This window comes from Ischnura elegans, chromosome 7, assembly GCF_921293095.1.
Source record: "Ischnura elegans chromosome 7, ioIscEleg1.1, whole genome shotgun sequence".
NCBI classification, from domain to species: domain Eukaryota; kingdom Metazoa; phylum Arthropoda; class Insecta; order Odonata; family Coenagrionidae; genus Ischnura; species Ischnura elegans.
Window position 1 is genome coordinate 54,860,603 of NC_060252.1, and position 27,707 is coordinate 54,888,309.

Below are 27,707 nucleotides of genomic sequence, written 5' to 3' on the forward strand. Positions count from 1 at the left end.
ACAAAAACGATGCTTAGGTCGCATTATCACTTTAACTATAATTTCATAGACAAAAAATTCAACAGTTTTTACTCACAAACACCACTATACACAACAACGAAAATGTATGCACGAAGCCACTAATGGCTTGAAGATGTAGTAATGGAGGATGCCAGTGCCACTATGCGGCCAATTTTGGCGATATACTATTCTGGCAACCCCTCCCCAAAAGCTTGAAATCATGGAAAAAAGGGATAATAAATGTGGAGGGTAAGCTTATCACCACAATTTCTCCTGATTTCTCCAAGGATAAGTTCAAATCTGTGCTGGCTGGGAGGTTTGAGTCACTCCTGGGTAAGTACCCCCTATCCAGAACATGTTTTTGTGTTTGTTCAATGTAAATTGTTAAATGTTCCCTGTCATAGAAGGCCACACTTTTGCATAGCAAGGAGATTAATACTTATGAATCGCTATTTGAAAAAAATTTCCCTTGACCGGGAATCGAACCTCAGACCTTAGACTTATATTTCTATCAGCAAAATTGTAGCATTTGTTTGCATAGTAGTCATCACTTAGTTGTCCTGGTTCAATGTATAAATGCAGGTTAGTTATTATTTAATTCAAATTTAAATGATGAGTGAAAACTACTCAATTTCTGGACAATTTGCTGCAATGCTGAGCATCCCATTTCTTTTTACCAAAAATAATAATTTTCTGGTGTTTTTGCTATTATAATCTGTTCACTTTGTGTTTATGGGTGAGCTTTCATGAGAGCCCAGACACTCTTGGAGGGCTTCTCTTATGGGGGAGGGGCAATACCGAGAGAGAGAAGGAGCAAACTTAACATTGCCTAATGGAATAAATGAAAAGTGTTAGTCAAATTTGCTTTGGAAGGGCTTAGTTGTTTGCAAGGGATGGCAGTTGTCTAATAAAGAAATAGGATTAATTTTCAAAAATAATTTATTTTAAAAAAATAGGCTAGTTACTCATCGCCTTTACAAGTATGAGCAAAAATTTAGGTCCAGCAGAAAATAGGCAAGCTTTTGTTGTGTTTTTGACTGGGTAATAATATCTGACGTAAAAGTTAGCTTATATTAGTAGGATTGGATACCATGCTATTGAAAAGTAAGACCATTTTACTATCGTATAAAAATTAGAGGAGGTTTGAAGTCATGCATAAAATATACCCCATTCATTAATCGGATTCTCGTACCATGTGTTGGTTAATCTAATTTTTCATTCCATGCATCCTCATCCCAACGTCATATTCCTTAGTGTAGTCATGTTGTCCAGTAATATTCTTGTCGATACGCATGTAGAATTCATTTTTGTAAGAATATGGCAACCAATTTGGCAGGCCTTCAATTTTTGATTCCTCTGGATTTGGTTTCCTGAAATACATGCAGGATGTAATAATTAGGAAAAATGATGCTGAATTGAATATTTTCCAATAAATAATTAATCTGATATGGGAAGTTTCACTTATTAGATGTGTTTTAAATGATGGGGTAGAAGTAACATAATTAGTATCTTACTTACCCATATATTGCAAAGTTAGTCCATATATTTATCATAACCTTGGACAGCTGCTCCTCTTCTTCATCTAGTGTGACTATTGGTACATCAAACAAGAACATCAGTTCATTTGTGTGGCAAACTCCTAGAATACAGAAAATTAAAAAAAATAATTAAAATGCTAACGATGTGAACTCAATTACCAGCTGTTACACTTGCTAGAAATTTGAAGCCATGCTCAATAAATAAAGCACTTTATAATGTTCTGTGCTTTTGTTTTTATGTATCATCTTATGCTGGTTTTATTTTTAAACGTTATTTTCAAGGGGTAAGTAATTTGGTTGTTTTTGTGCCTTGAAAATAATGTTTGAATGTTGAAACCAGTTGAAGATATTGAAAGTATATGAGAGAAAACAATGAAGTAGGTATACATGTAAAATTTATTTATTAGGTATGTATTTCTAAAAAAAAACGCCTTGAAAAATAAATCAATTATAGCACTATTGTAGCAATCAAACAATTTGTAAATTGAAACTTTTAATTTGAATGAAGCAAGGATTATGTTCTTTTACTTACCTCCTTCTATTGGTAAACCTGGAATGCTTATTAGAGGCCACAATGTACTATTCCCTAAGTAGTTAAATGCATAGAAGTAGCTGTTATTGTCCTTGGAGAATAACTGCATTTGGTAATACTGAGGTCCTTTAAACATCATTGTCCCTAATGCCTTTGATAGAGAAAAAAATCATTAACTCAATCTGTATACTGTGTTAGCACTTGTTACTTGCTAAGTTTTTTTACTGTGAAATAAAGGAAATGGATTGGTGTTAGACAGTGGCGCCGACTCCATGGGGCCTGAGGGGGCCCGAGATCCCTCAAAGATTCATTTGGGGGGGCGGAGCCCCCTCAATATTTCAAGAAAATAATGAAGTTATATTATGCTTTTTGAAATCACAAAAATATATTGGTAATTTTTATTTCTCATGTTTGACGACAGTTACCTTTTAAAATAAATTCAACAATGTGTTAAAACAAATAATTATAAGGTGAAGCAGGTTGACTGAATCAGGTGGTGTGAATCATGGTAGTGTTTCGGTGCTGCGACACACTTTGAATTTAACCTCTTCCCGGGGCAAGACCTTGGATATGGGCCCCTCCAATATTTTTTATAAGTCGTCGCCCCTGGTGTTAGAGGTGAAACATTCTGCATTGTGACTTATCCAGGGCATGGGTTCAGATACTAGCAGTAGCAATCATTTTTCTCTTGTGGGTTGGTCTTTATTTTGGCGTGACAATAGATGGTTCTTCATACATTCATGGAAATGTGAATGTGAACAACATGATTTGTTTTATGTGACGGCTAGTGCCTTAAAAATCACACTCGTTTAAGCATATCCACAGACCCTTGAAAACTCCATATTCATGCTTTTAAATATTTTAAAGATGGAATATTATTGTGTATAATTAATAGAGTTGTTGTTTCCCATGCTACTGCCTAAACTTAGCTAGGCGATATCATCTGTGCTTAAAATCACTTTGGTGGGTTGTATGTGAGATCACAAGTTTATGATTAAAAGTAATCAATAAGTAAGCTATGCTGCTTGACCACCTCTGCCTTCAGTTATGTTTGCTGTTAATGAAGAGTAGCTCTTAATTGGAACACTTTTTGCAGTTGAATTTTATTACAAATGCATGGCCATGCAAAGATAATTTATCATTATCTGAAAAATTGTGTTCTACCTTACAAATACAAATAAAGTTGGTGGTAAATTAATTTTGGAAATATCCTACATTTTACTTTTTAAGAGGCAGTGTGTCGCTGAAGATGATTATCGATTATTTGAACTTCATCATATAATCGAATTAACACTTACATCCACTATTCCGTAGCTCATTGCGGTGAAGTTTCCTAGAGTTTCTGGGGTGGTGTATCTGCTGAATAGGGCATCATTCAGCCAGAAGTTCGGGTCTTCAATGTCTAATTAAAAATGTAAAAATATATTAAAACTTAAAATAATAAATAGCATCATCTGCTTTATGGTCTTACAAGATTCTTTGATCAATCAGTAACATAACTAAGAATGTGAAGGAAAAAGATTATGTGAAGTTGAAAAGATGAGCTTTTCAGGAAAAATCATTGGACAGAGGTATCAAAACAATTCATTTGGTCTGAGTTGCATGATCTATGTATGCTATGAAGTTCAGGATTTCCGTTATTGTGCAGTTCAGACACAGCATGTTTGAAATCATGCATTTTTGCCTGTTGGTATGCTTGATCTCATCATTGGTACGGGCCCAGCATCACTCATGCTACCATTTGGGCCTAAATGCTGTTGACCCATTAAGTTTGCTCTTTGTAACTTTTGTATTGCATTAATTAACTCTTTAAAGAGGGTAGTTTCCTTCATCAAAGAAAACGAAAGGCATCAATTGCGATTCGTTCCCAACCATTAGTGTATTCATAATATACAAATTATTTGGTTTTAGAAATCCCAGTTCAGACGAATGGCAATGGTCAATTTTAACCTCATTTGAAAAAGGCCCGATTGGCGCCCTTGCAATTCCACTCTGCATGACGTCACAGGGACCTAGTTTCTACACGAGAGGATAGGAGTTATACATCGTCTGAGGTTACCAATGCATGCATGAGTCACAGAGCTGAGGGAAACATCTCTTAATAATTACTTATTAAAACTGTCTAAGGTCGGAAAGTTTCCTTTGTTTGATAAGGTAGTAATAATCCATATTTAAGCCAAGTGCTACCTGCTAGCAGGGTACTCTGGTACCTGCTAGCAGCCTGCGTTGTATCAGCGCTCAAGCCTCGCCTCAAAGTCACCTCACAGGGCGGCAGCGGGAACCAGAAATACGTCACACGGAGATTTCCCATCATTCCTACTTAGCCGTCGCATTTTCGCGCGCTTGAAAATTTTCACTTTTCGTTTAATCGCAAAAAATAGATATTGTCATTCGAAAATCTAAGAGTGTGAAATGGGTACTCCAGGAGTAATAATCTTTCGATTTAGGCAATAAAAAAATAATAGGAAACCACCCTATTGACATTTCCTTTCCCTTCTTTGATAAACAAAGCTTGTCCAAGTATCTTGTGATTCGTGCAAGGATGGTTTCAAGTATTATAGGTTTAGTCCTGATAAGGCTGTGCTTTACAGTATCCTTGGACTTGTGCCAAGTCAAGTATCATGTTATTCTGGCTTTAGGAGAAATGGTGATAATGAAAGCTACATGTACTACCCTAACTAACTACTTAAATGCAAATTAAATTGACAGGCAATTTTCCACAAAACGTTATATCACAACTGGTTTCAATTTACTATAAAAAAAAAAAAAAAAGAGAGGAGAATGGAATGTTATCAGATGTGAAGTCTGAGTTCCAGTCTATTCCATTCTCCTCTTTTCTATGCCTTTATTCCGTAAGACTTTTACAGAAATTGGGGTTCCTTTAAAATTTGACCCCCTATTAAATTAAGTTACAATTGCTTTAATCAAAAGAAAAATAATATGTTAGAGAGAAATTAACAAAATATTTTTTTTTCCCTTTCTCTTTTTCTTTTAAGTTACAAAATTATTATTTTTGGACATTTTCATTCTTAAGAATGTAAGCGTTTATTATCCATTATCTTCAGCGTCTTCTATCTGGCTCGTCTACTGCTGACCTAGAAAGTAAATTAAAAACCTGTAAATCTCTAACTAAAGATTATACTGTGCATGTTCAGCCTAAGAATAAACCGCGTTTATGTATATTTGGTATCAAAAACTCCACGACCGCAGAATTCATAATGACAGGAATAAGGAGTCAAAATAACCTCTTAGACGACGCACATGTCAAACTTCTGTTCAAATTTGGACGTAAGGACTCAGCTACATGCAACTGGGTAGTAGAAGTAGACCCAAACACCAGGAATATACTACTGAATAGCAAAAGGGTGTTTATTGATTATGGATCGTTCAATGTAGGCGACCATCTGCAGCTGAAAAGATGCTACCGCTGCCAAGGTTTTGGCCACTTGGCCAAGGACTGCAAAGCCACGGACAGCATTTGCGAACACTGTTCTGGCAACCATGACTCCAGGGCATGTACTCATCAAGAGGATGATCCAATATGCATAAACTGCAAAAAGGCAAAGTTGCCGGACAATCACAAAGCAAGTAGTTCAAAATGCGGCATCCATCGTAGACGCAGGAAGAAGCTCATGGAAACCATCGACTATGGCGGCACACCTCCTCAAGAATGAAAACTTGAGAATTGGGCAAATCAATTTACATAAGTCAAAAATTAGCACCGCAGAAGTTAAAAAGGTAGTGTTAGATCTTGGACTGGACATTTTACTAGTACAAGAACCTTACACCTACCTTTGCAAGAATGATAATAAATGGAAAATCCCAGGTATTGGGATAAAAACTAGAATCAGCCCAGCATTTGCCCATTCGATGTTCAAAGCTAGCATTATTTGCTTTAACGAAAGTTACGACTTTCTCTCGATGGAGAACTGCGCCAATAGTAACTTCGCTGTAGCAGAAATCAACACCGGTAACCAAACATTTACTATGATCTCTGGGTATTTTCCACCTCTCGACAACATAAAAACCGGACTCAAAAAATTATCGGAAATATTGACCAACTGCCGCAATCAAAAGGTTGTAATTGCGCTGTATTCAAATAGCAAAAATGAAATATGGTATTCAACATACACTGACTCAAGAGGAAAAGAATTAGAGGAATTCATCAATACTAACAATCTATACATATTAAATGAACCTGGCTTCCCATCCACATTCAGCTCATCAATAGGTGAATCAAACATAGATTTAACTTTATGCACATCGAACCTCGTGCGCAATATTAATAATTGGGAAGTGAGAGAAGATGTTAGTATCAGCGACCACCGCCTCATCGCATTCTATGTCAGAGGTCCATTGAGAAACACCGAAGATGATACCAGAAGACGATTCAACCTGGGCGCAGCTAACTGGAAACTTTTCCAGGAAAACTTCGCCACCGAGAGCTGGTGGCGCTCCGAAAAACTCCTCTGGCAACCAACAACTACCAATGTAGATAATCGAATCCAACAACTAATAACGGACTACTGGAATGCTGCCTCAACTTCAATCCCCCTTACTAATATTAAAAAGAGCACAGTTAAATGGTGGAATCTGAAACTACAATACTTAAAAACGAAGTGTAGACGACAAAGAAAGGCATTTCAAAGGTGTAAGAATGAATATCGAGCAGAATTAAAACGAATTTACTATGATTCAGTCGCTAAATATAAGGATGAAATCAAAAAAAGTAAAGAGAAAAGTTGGCGAAACTTTGTTAAAAACGACTTGGAACAAAATCCTTGGGGATTTGTATACAAACTTGCAAGTAACAAATTAAGGATTCCAACGACATATGTATCACATATGAATCCAGACGGTGAAATGGAAAATTTGAATAACACTTTAAATAAAATACTAGAAACGCTCATTCCTAATGATTTAGTAAGCAACGAGACTGAAGCTCAAATAGAAATCCGCTGACTGGCGAAAGAAAACGGAGATTCGGAAAGTGTAGAAATTAATGAAACAGATACAGCCACTGCAATTTATGGAATCAAAAAGAAGAAAGCACCGGGAATTGACGAACTTCCCGGAGAGATGATTCTACATTCCGAATCAATAGTTACACCACTCCTCACACGCATCTTTCAAGATTGTCTACGTCTCGGCTATTTCCCGACCTGCTGGAAGACTGGACTCCTCTGCACGATACTGAAATCCTCGGATAAGGACCCTGCAGACCCTAAAGCTTATCGGCCGCTTACCCTGCTCCCTGAATTAGGAAAAGTCTTCGAAAGAGTGATCAAATCAAAGATAGAAGAGCGGATTCCTGAAGAGGATCTTTACAATCCAAACCAATTCGGATTTAGAAAGGGGAAAAGCACCATTGATGCCGCACGAAAGCTACAATTAGAAATAAATAATTACCCAGGTAAATACGTCGTAGTCATATTTGTAGACTTTGCTGCTGCTTTTGACTCGGTTTGGTGGCCAAATTGTATTCTTCAACTGAAACGAATGAAAGTTCCAAGAAACTTAATCGGATTAATGAGGAGTTACTTCTCAAACCGCACCACGGTGCTAAGAAGTAAACACGCAGAAGTAAGCAAAACCGTTACCAAGGGGGCACCGCAGGGATCGATCCTGGGACCACTGATCTGGAACATAACCATGAACGAACTCCTGCAGATGGACCTACCGGATGGCTGCACTATTACAGCATACGCTGATGACTTGGCGGTGGCAGTGCCTGCTAACTCAAGAAGAGAACTAGAAAATAAAGCAAATGCATGCTTGGCAACCATAAACGCCTGGAGTTCCAAAGTAAAATTACAGATTTCCACTGCAAAAACTAAATACGTTTGCTTTGGCAACACCCGACTGTCTAGGAATCCAACTATAAAGTTAGAAGGGAAAAACATTCAACGAGTAAGCTCGTTTAAATATTTAGGAATATGGTTTGATGAGCGTATGACTTTTCAGACGCACGTTAATAATATGACAGCAAAGGTTAAAACCATTTTCTATGCGTTACATAGATTTTGCAAAATTAATTACAACATTAATCACTCATATCTCATAACAATTTATTCTACAGTGGCATTACCTGTTCTAGCCTACGGTTGTGAAATATGGGGTGAAAAGCTAACTCAATCCCGCATTGTAAGGAAGCTTAATGAAGCTCAGCGAGCTTGCCTTCTAAGAATTGCCCGAGGATACAGCACCATGAGTGTCGACGCACTAACAGTGATCACTGGTATAATTCCGATAGCCCTAGCAGTGGCAAAAAGGAAAGCAAATTCCGAACTAAAACGCTTCGGAGCCAAGAAATTCCTAAACACTGACATTAGCATAGAGCAACCTAGGTATGAATTAAAAAGGAGGATAAATCAACTAGTAATCACCGAATGGCAGAAGAACTGGGATTCGAGTGAAAAATGACGGCAAACGTACAAATTCTTCCCCAGCATCATGGAGCGCCAAAAAATGAACATAACAGCATCCAGACAAATAACAGAAATTCTAAGCGGACACGGAAATTTCAAAACGTATCTAAAACGTATAGGTAGAAGCAAGACCGATGAATGCGAGTGTAGCACAGGAGACGATTCTTTCGAACATAGAGTGACTTACTGTCCATTGTACCAGGCTGAAAGAGCTGAACTACGGAAAATCCTCGAAAATTGGCCACCAGAAATGACTGAAATTGGAAAACTTATACCCAATAATGCAAAAATTATTACTGCGTTTAACCGCAAAATCATTCAAGGAGACGCTGATGATGAAGATGGAGACGAAGACCAATGGTAGGATGAAGGAAGAAGATAAGAAGAAGAAGACAGAAGAAGACGTCAAAATTGTTAAGCAAGTAAGAAGAGAAGACAGAAGATGCAGAAATCATGTAAAGCAATTTACTATATCATCACGACGTGACTTCATCGGAAAATATCTCTTTTTAAATACCCTGTAGTGGTAGCAAGTAGGGGAAGAGGCTGAAATAGTAGGCCAATGTGTGGGGGAAGATGAAGGAGAAGGCTTAGGTGAGGCTGAAGTATAGATTAGGAGTTCTAATCAATCACTTTATCATAACATTCACAGATCCTCACATGATGACAAGGTGTTTCAGGAGGAATTTGCAATGCTTCAGGAGGTGGTAGAGGAGACAATTTTAAATATTTTTGCCCATAAATGTGTGGGGTTGCAAGTCCTTAGTTACTTCCAAGTCCAAGTGCTATTACCACGTAAACATTTTTTTAGATACTCTTTGTACCATGAAAATGGTTTTTTTTTCTATGAACCCTTTTTGACATTTTTTAAAACAATGGATTTTTAAGAATTCAAAATAATTAATGTTGGACAAAAATGGTGATTATAATTGCCTGAAACTTTTAATCTTTGACCTTAATTAAATGAGAGCTTCGAGCGAGTATAAAAAATATGACTGTGCAATCTCACCCATTTTGAGATAAATTGTTTCAGACAATTATAATCCCACATTTTCATCCCATCTTGTTTAATTAGTGAGCTTAAAAATCCAGAGTATGAAATAAAATTTTGAAAAGGCTGGATACCCAAGAAAAACCATTTTCGTGGTAACTGCATTGTACATCCAAAAAAAATGTTTGTGTTGCCACAGCTCAGTTACAAAGGAGTTGTGACCCCATGTTTATGGACAAACAGTGCTTAAAATCATATCCCCTACCACCTCATATATTGCAGATTCCTCCTGAAACACCCTGTATATAATGGTAATTTATTTAGTGATAGGAAGGTAAAAATAATTCTAGTTCTTTCATTTTACCCGTCGTTTATTATTTTTTTGTTTTCGACTTCCGCTTTCCGTGGCATGGCGGTAGGTTACCGAGGTGCACGCGTTTTGTGTGGAGGATTATACCCTCCCCTCGACAATGGTGGTTGCTCTTCCCGCTTCTATCTATCCTTCTGGGTTGCCACGAGGGGAGGGGGAAGTAGGGAATTACATATTCTTGGTGACCGCTTATCGAATAGGGTAGTTTCCTTCATAAAAAAAACGAAAGGCATTGATTGCGATTCGTTACCCACCATTAGTGTATTCATAATACACAAATTATTTGGTTTTTGAAATACCGGTTTAGATGAATGGCAAGGGTCAAATTTTATCCTCATTTGAAAAAGGCCAGATTGGCGCCCATGCGATTTCACTCCGCATGACGTCACAGGGACCTAGTTTCTACACGAGAGGATAGGAGTTATACATAGTCTGAGGTTACCAATGCATGCATGAGGCACAGACCTCAGGGAAACATGTCTTAATAATCACCTATTAAAACTGGCTAAGTTCGGAAAGTTTTCTTCGTTTGATAAGGTATTAATAAACCTTTTTTAAGCCAAGCGCTACCATCCAGCAAGTTACTCAGCTATCCGCTAGCATCCTGCGACGTATCAGCGCTAAGCCTCGCCTCAAGGTCACCTCACTGGGCGGGAGGGGGAACCAGAAATACGACGTACGGAGATATTTCCCGGCATTCATACTTAAGCGTCGCGTTTTCGCGCGCTTGAAAATTTTCACTTTTCATTTAATCGCGAAAAATAGATGTTGTCATTTAAATATCTAAAAGTGTGAAATACGTACTCCAGGAGTAATAATCTTTCGATTAAAGCAACAAAAAAATGATAGGAAACCACCCTATTGTGGGCTCTATATATCCGGTGATGTCAGCAATTGCATAGTAGGTATTGGTTTATGACGGAAATATCATTATGTACTGTTGAATTTAAAATGGATTTCATTCTGTTTAGAAGTGCTCTGGTCATAATGACATCTTTCATCATGATCCCTGTCTAAATTGTAATTGGTGCCGGTCACACATGGTATCAGAAATCCACTGGGCTTCAGTAGCTCTGTGGCCGGTCACTATGACGGGCATGGTGTTGAATGGGTTAAACAAGGTGTTTGGAGATGAATCACCTGATGATGATGTTACAAAATGTGTTAAAACAGTTTGAGCGACTGAACTTTTTGTGGATAATTAGTGGTCAGTTTTACTAATATGTTTGACTTCCACCAGATGAAGCCTGAGAATACTCACTGCTTATAAAAATTCAATCTAACGTAGAATTTTTCAAAAAATTTGCTTAAATGTCGTTAGACTGTGAAAATGGACTATCTTAGGTAGTATTTGGAGAAAAAATAAATTAAGATTTGCATCTTTACATGAACTTTTGTGCCATAATATATGCTCACCACATTTATGCTTGCAATGAAAGCATATTACTTACTGTTGTCTTTCAACACGCAGTCTGGAATGCTGTGAGAGAGGAATTCCATATCATCAAGTAGCTTATTGGGGCGCAAGTAGTTCTTGTACAGCACTGAAATCAAGATAATTTGCTTGTGATTTTGGAAAGGTATTGATTCACAAGTTCCATTATCAGGGGTGCATCCATGAGGTAATCTCACCAGAGAACAGAAATGTGCCATCGTCTCTATTGGCTCCAGACATCATTGGTACTTTTGAATAGTCTCCAGACTTTATCATTTCTATTGCTGGCTTTGTGATGTACCTTTTTTTACCAGCTTTCTGAACTACAGGAATAGCTCCACCAAATCCATTGTAGCCCATCAGCAATTGATCATTCTGAGAAAAAAATGTATGCTAAGCAACATGAAAATATATGGTCTGTGCTGATTGATGAGAGTGAGTTGCAATGAAAAAGCAGGATACTTGATTCCAAGGAAATAAAATTTACAAACAAAGTTTTCAATTTTACTGCCTATATTTGTAACCATATGTATGTAGGTCAAGCTGATTTTGATTCCCCCAATCATGAAATGAAACCTTTTACCTCACAAAGGAAGCTATGGAAATAAATCTGGAGGAAAGTAACTTCAATAGAAATTCTGGGTACTCCATAAGCAATACCTGGAAACCCCTTCTACACAAGATATTAGAGGTGAGGGAAAGTTTGCGGAGACGAAAATCCAAAACTAACGCCATCTAGCATCACAGAGCTAGCCAATCATGATGCAGTTGACCAAATTTACTCATTATTACAGTTAAGGAACAATTATTATTTTTTAAAAAGGTCATATAAGGTAAAAGACTGTTTCATAAGTTACATGTAGTTGGGATAAAAGAACTGGCATCATACGTTTTTGTTTTAAAAAAATATATATTTAACTAACTAAAATTATTGTAACCATCAGACTTAGCAACCATAAATAAACAAATAAACCAACTTTCAGCCCCGAGGATGAGCCCCAAGTTGAAGCTTGAAACGTTGGCCATTATGTATAAATTCACCTGATGGGAATCCCCAGAAGAGTTTACCCACAGCCCTTTTACCTCCTTGACATACATACAGAAGTTGAAAAAGAGTATCAATTTAATTAGATATGTATATGTAATTGTATTTTTCCATGATGTTATCATCTCTCCTGAATATTTTTATTATGTATTGTTGAAGGCTGAGGCAGGAAAAATTTATTGGGGAGTGGCAAGGGCATACCCAGGATCAAAACTGGAGGGGGGGAGGCAAGCCATGGTTGTTCAAGTTATAGGTAAGATTTAAGTATGTAAAAGGTGAATGAAAGCAACATTTTAAGGAAACTGTAAAAGCTCTTTATTAGATTTTAAAATTATTTGCTTGAAAAATATTATATTAAATATTATTATTTCCTTAGAGACATTTGTGACTTTTGCTTCTAGGGGGGGCAGCTGCCCCCTCCTGCCCCTCGCTGGGTTCGCCCATGGGGAGTCGTGCTTACCAGGGACAGATTCAACATCAAATTTGGGGTGGAGGTCATGACTTGGGTCCAGGGAGTATGGAAATCCTGGGAGACAGTGTTCCTTATAAAAAATTTTAAAATACCCATTTTTGTGCATTTCGGAGCCTAAAATTTCATTTTTATTCTTAACAACATGAGAAATAGAACGATTTTAGACATTCAAGGATACAAAAAGTACCTATTCTTCCAAGTAATGGTTTACTCAATGTACCGTATATTTCTGAGTATAGTCCCCCCTTTTTTTTCCAAAAATGCCTGTGATAAAAGTAAAGGGGGGGACTATATTCAAACGCATTTTTTTAACTTTTCCCGAAACTGAAGCCTCAAAATTAGGGGGGGGGGACTATATTCAGAGGGGGACTATATTTGGAGATATACGGTAATTGCAATTATTAATCCATTTCCACCCACTGAGCCATATGGCCATATGGTAATTGCAATTATTAATCCATTTCCACCCACTGAGCCATATGGCTACGTACTACTATTCTGAGCATATGTAGCTCTTGAAGAAAACCCGCACTTCTTTTTGCTTTTGAATTGTCACAAATATGCCGTTGAAGCTTGCAATAACTTAATCCACTTATTAATTTATTTTTGGAGCCGGTCGAAAATAAGCCCGACAATGGTTGGAGATGGTTGTGAAATGGAAATTCAATATGGGTGCCTAATGACGGTAAATTACATCAAAGTATCATGGTAGTATGATAAAAGTAATAGCATTGTACATATATATTATTTTAACTTTCCCTCATCTAAAAGTTTGATTGCCCTGAAGATTCATCCTTAGTGGCCAAGTAACCACCCTGTGTAGCCACATACATGTATAGCTATGGGTCAATCTGAGGAAACAAGTTGATGTATCTCTAAAATATTTCACTGGATAACTGAAGACAACCATAGGAGCAGGGTACTTAAATATCTTAACTGTCGCAAGCAGAAAGTTTTCTGGGTGGAAATGGGTTAATCTGATGATAAAAATCATGCAGATACCGGTTCAATTGCTATCTATGACAGGATTTTTAGACTTTTTATTGATGAAATGTCATCTTTATAATCTTATTATTTCTAGGAAGTCACTTGAAAAGGCTTCTTCAATATTCTGTCAGCAAGTACCTAATCAGGAAAAACGTGAATTAGATGTTTACCTTGTATTTCATAGATGCGTTGATTAGAAGGATTGGGTCAACTGTCTGAAGACATGTTGTCACTCCAGTCAGGCCATCTTTCTCTCCATCAGTGCCTGTGACATTACACCCTGCTTCTGCTGCAATTTTTAAGCCGTGAAATTCTGGGTTCTTTTCAAGCGACCAAGAAGCTAATGCAGATCCACTCTCAGCAATGACACGGTGGAAAAGACCTTGTTATAGAAGGAATAAATTTTATTAAAAATCATTTGTTTACTTGGTAATTGAAAGAAAAGATGTTTTTGTTTCCTGACTTCTTCAGGAAGGGTTATTCACCATAGAATAGAGTGGTTTCCTATTATTTTTTAATTGCCTAAATCGAAAGATTATTACTCCTGGAGTACGTATTTTACGCATTTAGATTTTTAAATGACGATATCTATTTTTCGCGATTAAATGAAAAGTGAAAATTTTTAAGCGCGCGAAAACGCGACGGATTAGTATGAATGCCGGAAAATCTCTCAGTGTGACGTATTTCTCGTTCCCGCTGCCGCCCTGTGAGGTGACCTTGAGGGAGGCTTGAGCGCTGATACGACGCAGGCTGCTAGCGGGTAGCTGAGTACCCTGCTAGCTGGTAGCGCTTGGCTTAAATAAGGATTATTACTACCTTATCAAACGAAGAAAACTTTCCGACCTTAGCCAGTTTTAAGTGATTATTAAGACATGTTTCCCTGAGCTCTGCGCCTCATGCATGCATTGGTAATCTCAGACGATGTATAACTCCTATCTACTCGTATAGAAACTAGGTCCCTGTGACGTCACGTGGAGTGGCATCGCATGGGCGCCAATCTGGCCGTTTTCAAATGAGGATAAAAATGGACCATTGCCATTCGTCTAAACTGGGATTTCTAAACCCAAATAATTTGTATATTATGAATACACTAATGGTGGGTAACGAATCGCAATCAATCCCATTCGTTTTCTTTGATGAAGGAAACTACCCAGACGGCACAGAACCCTCCGTATCTAATTCGTATGTACATAGTACCCATTGACTAAGGGGATACTATGCCGCTTCGTCGCTTTTCGTCAATGGATAATTTCCGTTCGCGGCCTGTCGACGAAGCGCGTACGCAGCATGTGAATGTCCGCTACTAAGCACGTACGATTGGATACGAAGCGCGCAGGAACACGGCACTCAGGCTAATCTCAATCGATTGGGTCGAAAATTAGATATATCGTAACTCGCACGATCGAAAAATGTATCGAACGCAACACCATCAATAGCTACCGACCGTAGCGAGAACCTTGATACGAATCATTATGAATTGTAAGTTCTCAATAGGTAAATAACACCATATCATGAATTCTAATTACCATGAAAGACTCACGACCGACAAAGTTTTGTCGGTTGTGAGTTTTTCATGGTAATTAGAATTCATGATATAGTATTATTTACCCATTGAGAACTTACAAAACTTACTCGGCCACTTAAATAACTCTGCGAAAAATGAGATTCTCATGGCTAATTCACGCACCCCCAGCATCCAGCATTGTTAAGTGGCTCGTACTTACTAGGAAACCTTGAGATGTTAATGAGAGTAAATTCTTATTAATTTTGACACTAAATAAGACATCACATAGCCCACGAGCATTAAAAAGCTTACCCTAAAGCCTGATGAAATAAAATTTATAAATAAAAATTGCCGATGAAACAGGATTGCTGACACATCTGCTATTAGTATGATCGAATTCATCAAAATGCAAGCAAAAATTAACGTATAGTTCAGTCTCAGCTACTAAAACTTACCCATATCAGGCGCTAAAGTATTTGAAAAATTATTTGGGATGAGTAAAAGTCCCTAGGTCACTGCAGTAAATGTATCACCCTATTAAAAATATGAAAGTCCTGCCAAATCACCAGCATAAACACTTGTAAAATAAAACATGTTATCTCTTAGATCACACCTCCGATTTTATACTTACTTTGCATGAAGTCACCACCGCAAGAAATTTTAAAGAGGCAGGAAAGAAAAAACCCACAGAAATACAATACATGTATTATGTATTTTCTATTGTCAACCACAATAATATTTCCAATTTTCTCTTCTATCACACATCTAATTTAGCGAAACAATTACTCTTATTCTCTTTCGAATAGAAAATTATTTAAAAGAGGACTGGTCGATACATACAAACTATCGTCAATACTTTCTCCGATGAACGTCCACTATCACTGCACCAACTTGCACAAATCAAATCCACATCCACAAATATGTCACTTCTGCCACAATGTCTGTCTTCTTGGCGACAGGTAACAGTGAAGCAATGGTACCTTCCTCCAATCTGGGCACCTCCAATTCAGCAAAAATTTTCTCCTCGTCTTCTCGTCCAAGGCCACAGATTATTTTCTGATATCACAAGGTGCGATGTGAAGCTCACCCACCTAAAAATTAATAAATAATAAAATACCATGTAACTTATTAGGTCAAATCATTTCCAATTTTTGGTATTTCTGCATGAGAAATCAAATTACTAGGCTCGTCAATATAGTAAATATTTTTATGCCTGATATTTTTATTGTTTTAAACTATAGCATAAGATAATTTGAAATGATGAAAGCCGACGTATAATACACCATAGGGCAAGCTAAGAAGCAATATTCGAACCTATAAACTTGGCAGCTTATTCCTAGTTTCTCCTTTAACCACACGTTTACCGAATGAATTAATACAAAAAAGACAACTAAAATGCAAGAATTTTCAAAAGAATTGCTGCTACAATATTTTGAATCACCATTTTTAGTACTATAGTACTTCAGTACTGAATAGTTCGGGATGTTGATGCATCAACATCCCGAAGCCACTTCTAACTTAAAATTACATCCAAATAATTACAGCGAGAAAGAGTACATACCTCACAGTTTTTCGTAGGGGTGAAATGTTTTCTTCTTATCGCCCAAATGCACTTCTTCTTCAACTCAGGATCTTTTGAAAAGCTAAAAACTTGAACCATGTCCCGGAGTTTCCATTACATCCCGACAATACACACACGAAAGGCACTTTTAACAAAAATATCTCACAAACACGTTTCTGAAGCCCAGTGAATGAAATTAAAGAATAAGGGAAACTTCACCATTACCAGACACTCTATTTTTCACAAACTTAACCACAAAAATCCCTGAAATGTGGTGAGACGTAACGTAAACGATGCGATCTCCAACGCCTTGTGCTAGCTTGTGAAGACATGTGATCTTTCTAGGAGGATATGGCACGATGGCACCAGATGGCACCACCCGCGAAAGAAAATAGTCCCAGACCGAATACAGTTTTATCGATGAGATACAATTTTATCGATGCATATGAATTTGCCAGTCCTCTTGCATCTTTTTTCGTCATTAAAGGAAATAAAGAAACAAAACCTTCTAAGTAACTTCCTAAGCGCGATTTTTGTATCTTGATTGTCCACCCTCGTATTTAGGTACGAAAACTTCCTGTGCCGTCTGGGTACCCTATTGGAGCTGATTGCCTGGGTTCTGTAATTCAAAGGGTTTCACAGTCTTGATATTTAGGTTCTTGATTTTTCTCTTTTTCTACTTGCAAGTTCAAAATTGGCCGTAAATATATAAGAATTATGTATTATTGTTTTATTGCCCATTGCCAACTTTAAAGGTCTGTTTACACGATACATTAACGTGTATGAGTTAATGCCTGTTTGCGTGAATGATTTTTGTGGACCAGAACGGAACATGTACGAATGTATGAACCAAATTAGAACAGGTTCTATTTTCTGTTCATGCATTCGCACAAGTTGGGTACATTTTCGTATAGATTCGGGTGTTCATACATTTAGGCATTAACTCATAGGGGTTAATTTACCATGTAAACAGACCTTAAATATAATTTTAAATTAATATTTAATCATGGGATATCTGAGAAAACGAATAAGTTGGAGGATAAGGACTTGTTAGTGTTACGCAAAGTCCATGTCAACCACCATCTTCCAAGAGGAGAGAGAGACTTAATTATTCAACATGCAAACTAAATGAAAGAAAAGCCTTATTTATAAGGAACCCTAAAAATTTGCACAGAAGGGACATTTGCCTAACCCAGAGAAACAGTGGGATACACAGCAGGAGGATCAAGTAGCATTATGGCCTTGAAATGGTCACACCAATTGTAATTGTGATCGGTTATAAGTTATAGCTGTAGATGTTTGACTAGGTTATAAAAAACATTCATGATAAGAAGTTAGAATAATGCTCTTTAGGGCATGTATGCAGTCAAAGCAGCTGGGCACTTGGTAGAGGGAGTATGATACATTGCATTGCACACCAATGTTTTTTCTTTTAATTTTGAGGATTGCATTCATTTTAAGTTTTAAAATACTTGTGCTGCCTCATGCAAATGAAAAAGTGGCTTGACAAGAGGGGTATAGAAACAGTATGGTGTGATATCCCCTGTGATATCCTGTACATATATTAACAGAGATGTACTTATTTCAATAATTGTTATTTTCATAGTTTGTAGAATAGATTAGACTGAAAACAGTGGGGCACTATATCGCCATAAGCAGTTAGACCTTAATGGTATGCAGGGGCACAGCTAAGAATTGAGGCTAGGGGGGTTTTAGGTGCCACTAATACTCAGGGGTATGGGGGTATTGCATACCCGCCAGGGTAAGCAGGTGTTGCCCTCCAGAAAAATTTTAAGAATAATTGTTCAAAATGGCGAGTTTATGGCTTTCTGAGGGATATTTGATTAATCCGAACACTATGCTATAAGTAATACTGATCCAATTAAGTAAAATGGATTAAACTTCAAAATTTCTCTGAGCACTGGGTGGTATGGACTGCTGGCATAATATGCTCAGTAGTCCATACCACCTTGTCTGGTTGTGTCCACAAATATCCACAGAGAGGAATGATGGCTTGGTAGCTTAACTTGCGTAAGCTCTTGACCGGAAATCGGGGGATCCGGGTTCGTATCCTGGTCAAGGCGAATAATTTTTTCTCTGTGGATTTCTCGCATAAGCTCATCATCATTAGTCAACAATCGTAAGATTGGTTTGATGCAGCTCTCCATTTCTCTCCTATCCGCTAATCTTTTCATAGCTACATATTTCTTCTCTTTTACATCCTTTATAACTTGTCCTATGTAACTCATTCGGGGCTGTCCAGTGCCCTTCTTCCCTTCCACCTGTCCTTCTACGATAGTCTTCGTCAGGCCATCATGGCTCAAAATGTGGCCTACTAAGTTATTGCATCTTTTCCTTAAAGTTTTTAAGAGGCTTCTCTTTTCTCCCACTATTCTTAGAACTTCCTCTTTACTTACACGGTCAATCCATTTTATCTTCATCATTTTTAGCATTAGCTTCTTTGGTGAAGAAATATTCTAAGCATCTTCGGTATAAGTTAGCATACTAATTTCAGTAGAGTTTATGGAATAGCAGCACAAACAAGGCAACATGGTGTGGCAGTAGATGGAGTCCATAAATCCCATGAAATCAATGGTTATTGCCCAACTTATTGTATTAGGATGCATGTATGTATAATTAGAAACCAACCTTTGGCCAGTGGGGACATCTTTAAGTAGGAAACGCTGCATCCTCCTGCACTCTCTCCAAAAATGGTGACCAAGTTTGGGTCGCCACCAAAGACAGAGATGTGGTCCCGCACCCATTCAAGAGCAAGAACTTGGTCCAACATGCCAGCATTACCAGGAATGTCATCTGTTTGGAGGGACAGGAATCCTGAAATATATAATTCAGAGCACTGTTGGTTGTAAGTAAACCGTAGAGTAGAGAGACATTCTCTGGAAGAATCAGCAGAGAAAAAGATCATAATCTCATTAAATATCCCTTCCAGGATTCTAGGCAGATCCAGGATTTTTTTTTGTAGGGGGCGCTAGGGTCTGACTGGCAAACAGTCTTCTCACATTTGAGAATAAAAACAAAACACAACAACTAATGCACAAAACATTCGCTTTATTTAAATATGAAAGTTATTAATATGAAAATTGACTGATTGAGGCTTTGTAATTCTCAAAACAAAACCAACGTAATGATAGCTGTATTAAAAATCTTGTCTAATGATTAAGCGTCTGGTGGGGGGGCACGTGCCCTCCCCCTAAATCTGCCTATAAACTTCCCCACTTACAAACAACTATGTAGTTCTTCAGTGAGGAGAAAGCATAAAATTGGACACAACAGTAAGAATTTCTCAGAAGATGATCATCAATAGATTATGTCACTTCGAAACTGTGGTCGAAACTTCTCTCTATATTGATTCAATGATTTTGGAAGAGTCTATGGATTTTACACAATTTTATGACTGTTAAAAGAGTCCCACCCCATTGGCACTCACAGGAGTGTCACTGTCTCAACAAGGAATTATCAAACCAAATGATATCTGTATGGCTCATTGTTGAATAATTTTTTACCAAAAAGTTGATAATAATCAAATATTATTTGAGTATTTATGGAAATTTGAGGTAGCTGGTGGTATGATGTGTAATGCCTGTCCGGTGACTCTTATGTTTTTGACTAATGGATCTCAAAAAAGGTTATGAATCACGATTGGTGAGTTGGTCATCAAGCCTAACCCCATAAATTAGTTGTTGCAAAATTGATCCGAAAGCATCCTACCCAGTGGTCCCAGCCTGTAGTGAGGTATCACTAGAACAACATCCTTGTCCATGAAGCGTTGTGGCCCATAGAGGACTGCATCTCCTACAATAAAGGCACCACCATGAATGAACACCATAACAGGCAACTTGGCTTCCACCCCCAACTGAAAATGAAGGAATGGTTGGAAATGACATTTTATTGAAAGTGTGAATGACATTAATTTGTTGAAATTGATCAATAAATAAATAATGGTGTAATTTAGCTCTGGTATGTATAATATATGCACAGGTAATGGCACAGGCAATTATCCAAGTTGCTCTGTTGGTATATATGCACTAATGATATTGATCTGCCTTATATCTTGTTCATTATTAATGCACTAGATTGTTGGGCTAATAAATATATAACAGTTGAGGACCTCAAATCCGGAATCCAGAAACCTGGAAAACCGTAAATCCAGAATGTTTGAAAATTCCTCTGTCTTATGTTTCCACTTGCCACCTTATGGCACCACTCTCCGAGCCTTGTTCTGGGACGAGGAGGAAGTTAGCACACATTATGAACATACTCTAACAACCTAGGCAGGGACACATAGGGACCTCAAATATCGAGGACAAGAGCCTGAATGCATTTACAAATTAATTAATTAACAAAATATACCATGAAGACCAGAAATCCAGAAACCCTTTGGTCCCAAGCTTTCCGGATTTGAGGTCCTCAGCTGTATTATTACAGATTATGACTTTTGGTTATGCACAAGGGTAGAGGTCTTATTTTTTATGTGAGAATATATTTGCATTTTATCATCAAACTGCTATCAGTAATTCTTTCTCAGGAGGATTATGGACCATATAATTATTGAAGACAAGGTGAGCAGTTTCTTTTTCACTAATTGCTTCCTAACTTCTGCTCTTTCATTCATCTATAATCTAATTAACCTGCAGGAGAATTTTCAGAGCTGATCGTACTATCAAGAGAAAAACCCCTTGATTTGTTTTCTTATGGGATAATCTTCCATTTTTCTTGGTACAGCAAATTCAGTTTTGCTAGTTAGAGTCCGTGTTGCCTTAATGATTGGTGTCGGCATTCCTTATCCCAAAACCCTTTCTACCCTATTCTAAACCCTGGAGGAATTGTTGGGCTCTCATCATGGTGGTTCTTCCTTTCCTTCCCCCCTCTCCAGATACGTGGGACGTAAAAGTGTCGGACTTGGTTCCCGAACTGGAGAGGTGTATTGCTGTGGTCCCTCCCTGTGTTCCAGTTTCCATTGCTAATAGCACTGCATTGTAGCTATTATGCTCAAATACTCCATTAACAAGAATCTTAGTACATATTCCCCAATGAAAATTTCTTAAGGAAAGTACAATTTCAAAGTTTTACGTCTTTGTTAGCTACATTATTCACTGCTAATGCCCTCTGTCACATTGGCAGATTTAAAAGGTAGCTGCCTCCCAGATTTTCTGGAAAAATTGAAAAGATTGCTACCTTTAAGATGGCTCTCTGATAAAAGTTCTTATGTCAGTAGCTTAGCAAACAAGGTTTAAAATAGTTGATGAATGTCAAAAAATCTATTGTCTTTGCACATCAGGCCTCAGATGAATTATTTCATGCATCTAAGCACCACAGAACATAATGAGCACACACCCCCTCCCCTACACAATGACCTTAATCCACCGCTGGTCTGTCATACCTATGAGGTGAAGTCAACCATTATATGGTAGCATGGGGGCTTAGCAAATCTTAGATGCCTCAGCTACTTAATGTTCTTGTTGAAAGAAAGGATGCAAGACACACTTTATTATTTGGCTTTTCCTGTGCTGATTTCATTACGTAGTAGAAGAAAAAATGGAGTAGAATTGAAGTATGTAGTTCGTAATAAATAATGTTATGAAGTAAATTATATAAAGTGATGTTTTGTGATGGTAGTATTATTCTGAGGGAGTCCAGTTGGTTTATGAACAATCCCCTCCACTATTTACCATCAACAAATTTGATACCAACCTTTCATAAATTGATACTTTTCTTACCTTTGGAGTGTAGATGTGAAGGAAAAGGCAGTCTTCCAGATTTTCCTCATCTTCTGTAGGATCCAGGAAAGATTCACCTCTCTTAATCAATTCTCTTTTTACCTCAGAATGTAGTTTTGCCCATGGATCGTAATAAGTCATGCTGGAAGGCTGAGGACATGACCGTCCAAACTTAGTAGCATCCACTGTCCCATTCCATGGTCCTTGAGGCTCTGGATGCTGTAACATGTAAATAATGCTCTCAAATATAAAAAAAACATTCCATTCCCTGGACTAGCTCAGCAGTTGTGGACTGATGGAAAGAAATGACTTTAATTTTTGTTACAGATTATCCTGTTGATATTATTGTGTCCATTTTTCTAATGAAAGTTAAATTTCAAGGATGAAACATAATGGAATTGGAAGAAGCTGCAATTGTTTTAGAAGTAATTGAAGTGATGTAGACATGAAAACTACAGTAGCTAAATATGAATCTGTTTGTTTAAATAATTTTTGAAAGATTTATTTGAGCATTTAATTATCAAGGTAATAGACTATGATTACAATTTGTGGTTTATGATGCTGTGTAATCCAATATTATGACATATTTCCACATAATGACCCTTTTGCAGTCCATTAAGATGAAGTACAGTAGCAGACACAGAAAAAACTTAAGAGGGGGCGCAAAATATATGTTGAGTTACCTTTACTTTTATCGCAATAAAAAATAATCAAGTCACATGCAAAGTCTAAGAAAGTTTTGATTAAAGTGATTATACGTATATACAAGACAGTGCCATCTTATGATATAAAAAAGTTACAATAGTGGTTCTGCATTGTTTGGTAAGGTGGGCGGCCCCGCAAGGGGGGTCTGGGGGCATGTACCCCCTGCACCCCCTATACATATCCGCCACTGTTGGAGTACATATTGTTTTGGAGCAGAAATGCTGTTAATAATGATAAATCTGTAGTGGTAATAATAACCATCTCTCTAGGGTGGAGAAAAGATTTTGTCACGAAATTTAATTCCTGGATAGCTGATTCCAGTAGGAACCAAAATTACCACTAATGATGTTTGGGTCGAAAATGCAACATTTTTAAACAACAGAAACTTTGAGCCAATTGCTCTGGTTGGCTGTGCATTTGCCCTTTTGATGGATGATCCAGACAAGGGCAAAGCATTTAAAGTCATGAGTTGTCCAGAGTATTCAGCCACAGGGAAAACTAGCGTGGTTTCCTATTTTTTTTAATTGCCTAAATTGAAAGATGGAGTATGTGGATACTCCAGGAGATAAACTCCTGAGATACGTGTTTCACGCCTTTAGATTTTTAAATGATGATATCTATTTTTAGCTGTCAGATGAAAAGTGAAAATTTTCAAGCGCGCGAATGCTAAGTATGAATGCTGGGAAAAGCCCGCGTGACGTCATTCTGGTTCCAGCTGCCGCCATGTGAGGCCACCTTAGTGCGAGGCTATGAGCGCCACTACGATGCAGGCTGCTAGCAGGTAGCAGAGTACCCTGCTAGCAGATAGCGCTTGGCGTAAATAAGTATTATTAATACCTTACCAAACGAAGGAAGCTTTCCAACCATAGACAATTGTAATAGGTGATTATTAAGAGATGTTTCCCTGAGCTCTGTGCCTCATTCATGCATTGGTAATCTCAGACAATTTAAAACTATTGACTACTCATATAGCATCTGGGTCCCTATGAGGTCGCATGGAGTGGCATCGCATGACTGCAAAACTAGCCTTTTTTTGAACGAGGTTAAAATTGACCATTAACATTTGTCCAAACTGGAATTTATAAAACCAAATAATTTGTATATTATGAATACACTAATGGTAGGTAGGTAACGAATCACAATCAATGCCTTTCGTTTTCTTTGATGAAGGAAACTACCCTATTGGCGTGCTTGGCTAAACGTTTCTGTCGTTAAAAATGGTACATTTTTGAATAAAAACTTCTTAAGTAATTTTGGTTCCTATTGGCATCAGATATCCAGAGTTTAAATTTCATGGCATAATTTTTCTTCCACCTCTATATTTCTAAGGCAAATCTGCCTCCATGTGCTTCCCTATAATTGTATTTTTTAACCTTGATCTATTATTGATTAATACCTCTTTATTTCTTTTATAGTAATCCCATAAAGTGGAAGGAAGGGATAACATCAAGGATCAATAATTTTCAAGATGGGTCCAGATGTTCAACGAGGCATTTGGCTGAAATTTTTTTTGTGTTTTTCATGGCGATGGACTGGAGCACTCCATTTATAGGCCTGAAAGTTACTATATGGACAACAATCAGCAAAGATGTTGGTGAGTTATGTTTCACTTACCTTAAACCTCCTTTCCCCTGTTGGTGGTACTCCATATCTGATTCCTTTGTACTGGTAGAAAGGCCTCTGATTGAAGTGGGAGTAGCTTATATCCCCGACAACCTTTCCCAAACCAGGAATTTCAACTGTAGGACTGGGTTGCGTCTTCTTGGCCTTGGGGAATGCACCAGACTCGGATACGGTAATCAGACAGATGATGAAGAATGTGAAGAGGAACGGCATACTGTGGTGTTCCATTTCTTTCCTCACTAAAGTTACCTATTAGATTTGCCCTATTCACCGCATGAAAGAAGGGGTAGTTCTAGGGACTTGTCTTGAGGAAGGCTTTGGAATTGAAAAGGGATAGGGGACATCGGTGTGGGTGGAGGAAAGGAGCAAAGGATTTTAAATTCATTTGAACTTAATTGAAGTTTATATTATAACATTAAAAAATACCATTCTTGCCTAAATTATTCCTATATTTGAAACCGATGGAGCCAAAAATTTTCCTGATTCTGAATATATTTTATGTAGTTTCTAATAACCTTAGCAAACAATCCTACGATTGGTTTGATGTAGCTCTCCACTCAATTCTCCCATGAGCCAATCTTTTCACACCTGCATATTTCTTCACATTTGACCAATGTACCCTCTTTGAGTTATCTTCGCCTGGAGATCTGAATGGTGGACTAGTTTACCTCCAGAATACTTTACTCGACAGAATTCCATCTTCTCATATGATATAAAAATGAGTACATAGTTGGAACTCCATGGGATGATAATGTGGTGGTTTCCCCTTGCCTTCCTCATCGCAGTACCAGAGTCATTAAAGTAAATTTGACCACTTCCGTAGTTAAATGTGTGTCTCTGTAATGGCCCAGATGGTCTCCACCTTCACACATCTGAGGAAGAGCTGTTGCCATCTCCTCTGGGTGATGAGAGGCATATGTAATTGTTGGCTGCCTCCAGTTGCCAAGTCACGGTATCTTCACAGGTTTCGGTATCATTTAAATGGCCTACCATACCCAATGGTAATAATAATAATAATATTTATTAACTTCATTGGGATAATACATCCATGAGTTTCGTCAAGTTAATACAGCATAAAATGCTAACATATAATGAAATATGATACAGACGAGCTATACAAACACACAGCTATCAGTGGGATTGAGGTCATAGGTTATTACACAACACCAGTTAAAAACTCATTTAGATTGTAGTAGCTCTTTTCAATTAGCATATTTTTCAGTTTGGCTTTGAATTGGATTGATGAGGAAATGGAACGGATGGTGATAGGTAGACCAATACCCCCTCAGAATGTCACCACTTATATCTACGACTGTTTATTCTATGAGTGAACTCGCTTATCTCGCAGCTAACCTCTATATCTAGAGGTCAGCCCACCATCTGCAACCCAATGGTTGCACTTGGTGGCTATAAGCTCAGTCACGATATATTTTAGATACAGGTGCTTATTAAGAAGCATCTACACTACATATGCTTAGCAATTCTAGTTGAAGCAGTGAAGTTAGGCCTTAAACAGGGTTATATGCCATTACTCACCCCTTGAATGAATGAATGAAATGAATTCCAAGTTCCAAGTCAGTGGCGGATACAGAAAAAACTCAAGGGGTGGGCGCAACATATCTTGAGTTGTCTTTACTTTTATCGTAATAAAAGATGATCAAGTCACAGGCAGAGTATAAGAAAATTTTATTTAAAATGATTGTAAACATGTAAAAGATAATGCCATCTTATGATATAAAAAAGTTACAATTGTGGTTTTGCAATGTTCGGCAATACGGGCAGACCCGCAAGGGGGGGGCCCGCGCCCCCTACGCCCCCCTTCTGTATCCGCCACTGTTCCAAGTGTTCCACTTCTTTGGGTACTATCCTTACCGAGCAATGCCGGGAGGCCTACCAGTGTATTATAAACCCTCTCTCCATGATAAGTAACTAAATTCGAAATAAGGCAATTATATTGACGTTCATGTAATGATATTCTGTTCGGGGGTGGATTCAGCAACAAATTTGTGTGGGGGAGGTCATAACTCGGGTTCAGGGAGTACCTATGGAATACCCCCGGGGAAGAGGGGAACTCTATCGTGTTAAAATTTTTAAACTACCCTTTTTTTAACACAATTAAAAAAAGTTATTTTTTTTTTCTTGAAAACATGAAATTGAACAATTTTTGACATTTAAGTATACAAAAAATTTTAAACCAAGAAAAATTTGAAATTTTTGAAAAAAATTGGGGTGGGGGGTCATGGCCCGTGTGACCTACCACCCTATAAATCCGCCCCTACGAGAATAGAACTTCTATTTTCCTTAAAAACTTGCGCATAAACGAAAGCCGGTAATGGCTTAAATAACGTATTGCCAAATCCTCTCCTTTATTGCGAGTAATCCAATCCTCTTAGAAGCTCTCATATAGATTTCTCATTCGCAAAAATGCTGCTCTAAATATATTGGCAAGCTGATTTCTCAGGAAAAAACAAAAGTACTTGACTATTTGTAAGAAATTATCCTCCCGCAAAGTCTAATGATTCTAGATTAATTTTTAAGTCAAATAAAACCAAGAAAAGAAACATTCCTCAGAAATTAACTTACCCTGAGTTTAGAATTCACCCGAGCGAGATGAAATCATTCCATGGTCTTCCTCTCTCAGACACCTGAGCCACTATATTATACACGCTACCGCGTTCATGTCAGATTAGATAATATTCACTCGAGTTACCATCATTCGGACGTATAGCAAGACGCTACGTTGATACGTGAAAATGATCAGGAATAAAATTTCCCTTG

At 37.7% G+C, this 27,707-nt stretch overlaps 2 protein-coding genes across 2 annotated transcripts in view; one reads left to right on the top strand and one right to left on the bottom strand.

Annotated features, from left to right (window-relative positions):
* The window catches only part of LOC124162838 (general transcription factor 3C polypeptide 1), a 113,833-nt gene that overhangs the window by 47,082 nt on the left and 39,044 nt on the right, over positions 1–27,707 (top strand). The window contains exon 33 of the transcript XR_006865688.1: positions 24,722–24,900. The gene's annotated coding sequence lies outside the window, so the exon portion shown is untranslated. The remainder of the gene's footprint in view (positions 1–24,721; positions 24,901–27,707) is intronic.
* Positions 931–27,655, bottom strand: LOC124162841 (juvenile hormone esterase-like). Its single transcript, XM_046539513.1, has 12 exons — positions 27,513–27,655; positions 24,921–25,244; positions 22,602–22,820; positions 20,593–20,737; positions 19,513–19,698; positions 13,969–14,180; positions 11,492–11,669; positions 11,311–11,403; positions 3,369–3,472; positions 2,071–2,221; positions 1,519–1,639; positions 931–1,370 (listed from the first exon to the last, which is right to left on the bottom strand). The coding sequence occupies exons 2-12, from the start codon at positions 25,155–25,157 to the stop codon at positions 1,208–1,210; spliced, it is 1,809 nt and encodes a 602-aa protein (XP_046395469.1). The 5' UTR covers positions 25,158–25,244; positions 27,513–27,655; the 3' UTR covers positions 931–1,207.

Bases quoted from the DNA above. Each gene is read 5' to 3' on its own strand.
- LOC124162841 (XM_046539513.1), bottom strand. From the start codon at position 25,157: ATGGAACACCACAGTATGCCGTTCCTCTTCACATTCTTCATCATCTGT. The intron at 14,181-19,512 runs GTTGGTTTCTAA...TTCTATAACAAG, and splicing joins GATGTCCCCACTGGCCAAAG to GTCTTTTCCACCGTGTCATT. The intron at 3,473-11,310 runs GTAAGTAATATG...ATTTTTAATTAG, and splicing joins CTGCGTGTTGAAAGACAACA to ACATTGAAGACCCGAACTTC.